The following is a 7,500-nucleotide window of genomic DNA, read 5'->3' on the forward strand; positions in this document are numbered from 1 at the left end:
GTCTCAAATCTATCCTATTCCTAATCCTGATGATAGTGAACACAGTGTAAACTCCTGAGCCTATACCAAGAATCCAGCAGTCCAAAGAGAGAATATGAGCTAATTACTATTATTGTTATTATTTGTATTACCGGCTTTGGCGCCCGTGACTGAGAGACGTGACTGTCGAGTAGGCCTGTCCCGGTTGCGCCCTCTGATAGGATATTTTTGTCTTGTAATTTTAGCGTGATGCTTTATGGTTTGGCACTGTCAACCGTGGTACGTCAGCTGAGAGCGACCTTCAACTTGGCGATTTTATGCAATTTTATTCTTGTGTATTTATCTTTTGATGTGAACGAAAAGGAGAGGCGTCAGCTGTTTAGGTGACAATTTTGATTTGTATATTTAATTTTTGCTCTGTCTGTCTGTCTGATTCGTTGTCTCTGTCGTAATATGTCTTTTCTCTGTCCCCCCCCCTCCCCCGTCCCCCCCTCTCTCTCTCTCTCTCTCTCTCTCTCTTTCTCTGTCTCTGTCTCTGTCTCTGTCTCTGTCTCTGTCTCTGTCTCTGTCTCTGTCTCTGTCTCTGTCTCTGTCTCTGTCTCTGTCTCTGTCTCTCCCTCACCCTCACCCTCACCCTCTCCCTCTCCCTCTCTATCTCTCTCCCTCTCTGTATCTCTCTCTCCCCCTCTCTCTCTCTCTTTCTCTCTCTCTCTTTCTCTCTCTCTCTTTCTCCCTCTTTCTCTCTCTCTCTTTCTCCCTCTCTCTCTCTCTCTTTCTCACTCTCCCCCTCTCTCTCCCCAATATAAAATAGTTTAGCACACACACAGCAATGATAGTGGAGAGAATAACTGACCCAATCCAGTTAAAAAGTATTCCTGTTTTTACTAGCGTAGCCTCATTCTGAATATAATAGTTCAGGAACTATTGGCTATCAGCATAGTAATGGTAGAGTATCACCCTCAAGTGAATCTGAATTACTTTAGAATCGAATTAGACATTCCGTTTACTATCTGCGAAGTTGTTATTGTGACATTTTCAAGGTGGGGAGTCATAGAAACGAGAGAATAAATCTGAAACGTGTGGTTGGTGCAGGAATGAGATAGGTTTAGAAGAGCCTGAAGTGTCAAACGTCTATTAGGGATAACGAACTTAAACGAATTTCAGGCTTCTGGGCGATAAATATCGCTTATAGAAATATCATATCCTTATAATTACCATGTCAGTAAGAAAACTCGAGAAAAGTGTATGAATGGAAAAGAATAAAAATCATCCAGTGTAGAATTTTGAAGATGTGCCAGAAAGATCAGGTGTGATTGCGGGAAACATCACACTTTCAATGCCAAATTCGATTTATTTTCTGCAATTTGTCGATACAAGAATCATGTGTAGTTGGTTACCAGTGGCACTGTTTGTTGTGCTTATTTTTCACTTGTGGTGTGTAAGCTTGAATATGAGAAGAATAAGTAGGTTTCCTTGCTTAAAGGTTGTTTTAAAAAGTTTATTTACTAAGGCATGTAATGTGTATATCATTTGTTGACATTTAATGCGCTCTTTTTGTCTTTGATAATGGTGAGTGTAAAGCCCTGTTTCCTGTAATTAGGCAATTTGAGGTTGGATGTAGGTTTACAGCATACGTTTGAATTTAGTTATTTAATCTATCTCATATTACGTACTGGGTAACACCGTATATAGATAGATATTGGAAATATATCACTACTGAGATCCTTTATTTTCCATCATTACAAGTAATTTTAAGATTGGCGTCTGCACGTAATCTCATCTTGACTTTACCTACACCATAAAGTCCTAAAGTTCACGCCCTCGTTTTGAATAGACTTTAAATTCAAACTCTGACCTTTCGCGGGCACAGCGTTATAACGGTTAACGCTCAAAGACATCTTTTAACATCTGCAAGTTAACCTTACGTTGAGTCTTGTCAAAAACGCAACTCGATTCATCATTCTCGTGTTATCAGCAAGGTAGGAGGCATCCCTTTGTCAATGATTATCAGGAAGATATTGTTGTCTGCTTGTGTTTATCTGTTATAACGACCACTTGGTAAGTAGCCAATAGGGTTTCATTAGCTGCATTGCATGTCGTCTGCTAATTTGGTGTTATCGTCTGCTATAGAATACAGAAAAGGCCACAATATGCAGTTGATGACTAGATGTCTGCCTGAATGAACTGTTATGGGGAAGAGGTTGATGTTAACCTATACCTTGATTTTATTTTTTTCGGCAGTATAGGATAGGGTATGGATTGCTGGTAGTATGGTTGTTGGCATCGTTTTGGTTTTAATTATTGGTCTTTTGTTTCTCTCTTTGTCTTTATTTTATCAAGATCATCAGCCACCTTGCCCTCCATGTCTCCTTTCGAGTAATCTGTGAACTTTGGACAGAGGAACCATGCAAAAATAAAAGTAATTCTAAATATAAGTGGTGGTTAAGGCTGTGATTGGCGGTGTTCTTGTGACGTCATCGTCTCATGGTAGACCCGCCCTATTTGGTGCCTGTTACACGTATAGCTTTCTGCATCTCCATCCTTTCATTTCATGAAGAATTCGCCGCTATTCGTCGCATTATTTCCACTTTTCACGCCGGATCGGAGGCCGGTGCTGAAAATACACCGAAAGTGCGTTTTTCCTTGAGGGACGGAGATCCAAAAGCAGGGAGAAGGGGCCGGTAACCCCCCACCACGACCACGCCCATTGGCCGAGCGCGCTGGCCACGCCCCCTTCCCGCGGCCGCATATATAAGCGGGTAAGCCGGCTTGTTCGTCACTCGCATCCTGAGTCGAGGAGGTGTTAGGACGGTACGTGAACAACACAGCTCAGCTCCAACATTCGATACAAAACTGTGCTTAAAATCATTTGACAGTCAGTTGTGCCATCATACGAGTGTTTCTAACTTACACACAAAATATATGTATCTTCGACAAGTGTTCTAGTTGGCTTTAAAAAAAATGGAGAACGACATTGGTGGCTTCTCACAAAGCTTTCAATCGTGCAGAAGTGGTAGCGATCTGTCCATCATTGTTTCCAAAGTGATTGTGTTAGTGGGGAGCCTTCGGTGTTGCTCCAGTGATAGCGGAGTTACTTGAATCGACCAAAATTGCCCTCGATATTTGTCTTTTGTATAAGGCTTCACATAGTTTCAAGCGGCAGGATCTCTGCTCCCAAGGCAAATATTCCTGGTTGGAGTTGGAAGGCAGGTTAAAACCCTATATATTTTTTTTATCAAGTTTGTCATTTTTTATGTAAGTTTTGTTTATTTTTGAAGAAGTTTCAACGGTAGTATTTTAATTTTGATATTTTAAGATTCGTGTGTATTCAAAGCGATTTTATTGCATGAATCGGTGTCTGTCAATTTAGTTTTCGATGTTGATTTGCCTCTCCGCATCTTTCACTGCACCTTTTGTTAGCAGTGAATTGCTGGTTTCAATATCGGTTAATTTAAGTTCTAATCATATCGATGTTGTATTTAGTCTTTTTAAGTTGGTGCAGAAAGTCTGAAACAGTAGTGTAATTTTCTTAATGCTGTGAAACTCTACGGTGTGACGCTGGCCGGTTTGAACTTTCCATTGATTGGTTGCTGCCTTGGTTGCCACAACAAGCCTAACTGCGCAATAAACTTCTCATCTAATTGTTTTCGCCGATATATTTCTGGCTTGTATGGTAACTTGAGCGTGAATACTGTAAATAGTTCATTTTTAAAAATTTTGCTATATTCTGACTAGTGTGGGATTCTTTTGTATAAAATCTGTAACATGTTATTCCCCGCTCCCTTTCCCTTGTTTCCCTACCCCCCCCCCCCCTGGTGTAATTATTAATTCGAGGAAGCCCAATTCAAGCCGTGATTGAATGTCTTGTCATCTTAACAAGTTGACAGTTTAGCGTAAAAATTTGTCAAGTTCTCTAGCATTTGAAGACTAAAAGTTCACACTCTGGGAGCTATGACAACCGGCGTCCGTCGCCACCAAGCTGCCGGCTCTCAGACCTTGAACTTGAGCCGGCTGGTTGTTGGCGGGGGAAAGGGGGGAGGGTCTCGATGGGGGACGAGGGAGGGTTTGAGACCCCCCTTCTCCCCCAGTACCCCCCCCCCCCCAGCCATCCTCTTCCGCTCATACATAGCGTCACTCAGAAGACCGTCCCTTCTCCCCCCTTCCCCTGCACTTTGTTTAGAGGCTTGTAAGCAGTTTCACTTTTCCCCACCAAGTGCAGTATTGGAGTGATCGTCACTAGCTCTTGGACACTGCATGGAATATATATATATATATTTTTTTTTTCTCGTTTCCACAGCCAGGAATCTTCAAGCAACAAAATGGCTGACGCTGCTGTTATTGAGAAGCTGGAGGCTGGTTTCAAGAAGCTTGAAGCCGCCACCGACTGCAAGTCTCTCCTTAAGAAGTATCTTACTAAGGAAGTCTTCGACAAGCTCAAGGACAAGAAGACCTCCCTGGGAGCCACCCTCCTCGACGTCATCCAGTCCGGTGAGAATTTTAAATTGAGTTTTAAAAGGAAAGGATTCAGGTTAGGTATCGGTCTATCGTATAGATGGGATTATCTGCAAAGTTGGTCAGTCTGCAAACTGTTAACGTGAAACAAGATAATGGAGATTAGGAGCAAGGTTAAATATAGATTAAAAGCAAAATTGCAGATTTTGCATTTGTAAGTTGACCTTAACTTTAAGGGCCACAAAATGGTATGGAGTGGGAGGGAGGGGAAATAGTGAACGAAGCTTTCATTGCAATGCTGTCTGTGGCATCCTTAGTGCAGCGGGTGATGGCTGCCGTGTCCACCCGGGAATCGATAGCGGCAGCCCGTCTCGCTCGTACCCTTAGTCTACTGCCGTTGCCCTGTACTCTCGATGCAAACGAGACATGGGCTTAGACTAGTGCTTTGGCTAGAGGGAACTTTGGATTGATATGAGCTTTAAGTTGCTTTTGATCAAATTGTGCCGCTACTGAACCTGCTTCTAATCTTTCCCCAGGTGTGGAGAACCTGGACTCTGGTGTTGGTATCTATGCTCCCGACGCCGAGGCCTACACCCTCTTCGCTCCCCTCTTCGACCCCATCATCGAGGACTACCATGTTGGCTTCAAGCAGACCGACAAGCACCCCAACAAGGACTTCGGTGATGTGAACTCCTTCGTGAACGTTGACCCCGAGGGCAAGTTCGTTATCTCCACCCGCGTCCGCTGCGGTCGCTCCATGCAGGGTTACCCCTTCAACCCCTGCCTCACTGAGTCTCAGTACAAGGAGATGGAGGCGAAGGTTTCCTCTACCCTTTCTAGCCTTGAGGGCGAGCTCAAGGGTACCTACTACCCCCTCACTGGCATGAGCAAGGAAGTCCAGCAGAAGCTGATCGACGACCACTTCCTCTTCAAGGAGGGTGACCGCTTCCTGCAGGCCGCCAACGCTTGCCGCTACTGGCCCGCCGGCCGTGGCATCTACCACAACGACAACAAGACCTTCCTTGTCTGGGTCAACGAGGAGGATCACCTCCGCATCATCTCCATGCAGATGGGCGGTGATCTCGGCCAGGTCTTCCGCCGCCTCACCTCCGCTGTGAACGAGATTGAGAAGAGGATTCCCTTCTCTCACCACGACCGCCTGGGCTTCCTCACTTTCTGCCCCACCAACCTTGGCACCACTGTGCGCGCCTCCGTCCACATCAAGCTGCCCAAGCTTGCCGCTAACCGCGAGAAGCTTGAGGAGGTCGCTGGCAAGTACAACCTGCAGGTGCGCGGCACCCGCGGTGAGCACACTGAGGCTGAGGGCGGCATCTACGATATCTCCAACAAGCGCCGCATGGGTCTGACTGAGTTCCAGGCTGTCAAGGAGATGCAGGACGGTATCCTTGAGCTCATCAAGATTGAGAAGGAGATGTAAGCTTACTTTTAGTTACTACAGTCATTCCCGGCTCTCAACCCCCTATGGGTGGGGGCGAGCTGGTTTTAACTGTGGCGGTGTAGGAGGAGGGATCGCCCTTAGCCATGGGCTTAGATCCTAACGGATGAAGTCCAAGGAGAAGGGCGTACCGGATGGAGTGAGTCACCCAACTGTGTGAAGCTCCGGTAACATTCCAGGCTACCCGGAGCTTTGGGGGGCGACAACTGTAAATACCACCACGTACATGATTGGTAATGCTACCCCCACATCTATAATCACAAATATATAAAAAAAATTAAACTTAAAAAAAAAACACATCTTGGTTTTTATTCCTATATCCATATTAAATGCTGCAACTGGAAGCTAATGCTTATACTTGGGCAGTAATTGCCACTCTTAGAATAGAAAAAAAATCTTTTGGCCTCCTTACAAAGCTAAATTTGTTAAGCATGTGAAATGGAAATATTCCACTTTCAAAATTTTAAGTAGTTAACCCCAATGGCTATACTTCAAACTACAATTTGGCCTCCAATATTTAATTGCAACCTCCTGTGCACTTGGTAAATATAAGGTTCGAATTGGCACTGTACTAGGAAATCGGTTTCTTGTGCTTGAGCCAAGAGGAACTTGCTAGCCACCTAGAAAATTTAATTCGACTATCATATTTGCATAACTGACAACTGTTACCTTGTTAAATACACTACAGGTACTGACCCCCAACAATCCCTTGCTCGTCATTGGTGGGGTTGCTTAGAAAAGCTTTAAGTTAGGGAATTGCCCTACCTTGGACCTTGGCACAAGCCTCAAGTAATTGTGCATGGTCTTTTTCTGCTTTCCCCCCCCCCCCCTTGTCATCCCTGTTTCACCAAGTCTTCATCCCCTATCTTTCCACATCCTTAAGTGTGAGCCGTTTTGAACAGAAAAGGCTAGCTTTAGCAGTACTTTAGTGTTTATTTTTGTTTGCTATTTAATATTTTCACTACCATACTAACCAGCTGTGCTTAACAGCCATTCATATCTTAACCTATTTTGTCCTAATTGTCAACTTGTTCTTAATTTTTGCTACGGTGCATTATCATGGTGCTGTATGACTGGTTAATCAAAAATTAATGCTAGACAGTTCTAGGAATTCAAACATCACCTTATTAACCAAAACCCTTCCTTCCCTCACCCCCTAAGCCTTGCACTATTGCTATAATTTGCAAACATTGCCAATGACCTTTGATGTAGATGCAACAAAATTTTCTGTAAATAATATAGGGTAATGTAACCCTCCCTTTTTAACTGTAATAATGTACAGAAGTATAGAAAAATATGCTTGCGCTCAAAGGTTATATCTGAACATAAATTCATATATACGCATATGTAATCTACTACTCCAATCCCATGCCCATTTTTGTCGTAGGAGGCTTATGTAACGAGGACTCGGGGCCCAATGTAGGGGATCACCCCTGCCCCTAAGATCTCAGTCAGTCAAATAATTTTGCATGGTCATCTCTTTGTTTTTCCTTCTCTTCATCCCATCTTCTGCCCACATCTTGAAGTGTGAGAGCCATGCTGAAAGGATGATAAGGCAGGCCTCGCACTGTCATTCTTTTACCCCTTTTCACTACCATCATACTAACCGGCAG

The 7,500-nt window shown here is 44.0% G+C and overlaps 1 protein-coding gene across 1 annotated transcript in view; it reads left to right on the plus strand.

Annotated features, from left to right (window-relative positions):
- Nucleotides 1-7,500, plus strand: part of LOC113816366 (arginine kinase Met e 2) — a 41,635-nt gene that overhangs the window by 33,856 nt on the left and 279 nt on the right. Inside the window, exons 2-3 of the mRNA XM_070141318.1 lie at nt 4,277-4,467; nt 4,968-7,500. The exon at nt 4,968-7,500 is cut by the window's right edge and continues 279 nt beyond it. Coding sequence (XP_069997419.1) covers nt 4,277-4,467; nt 4,968-5,869 — 1,093 coding nt within the window. The 3' untranslated portion in view covers nt 5,870-7,500. The remainder of the gene's footprint in view (nt 1-4,276; nt 4,468-4,967) is intronic.

The sequence above is a fragment of the Penaeus vannamei genome, chromosome 28 (genome assembly GCF_042767895.1).
Source record: "Penaeus vannamei isolate JL-2024 chromosome 28, ASM4276789v1, whole genome shotgun sequence".
Classification (NCBI taxonomy): domain Eukaryota; kingdom Metazoa; phylum Arthropoda; class Malacostraca; order Decapoda; family Penaeidae; genus Penaeus; species Penaeus vannamei.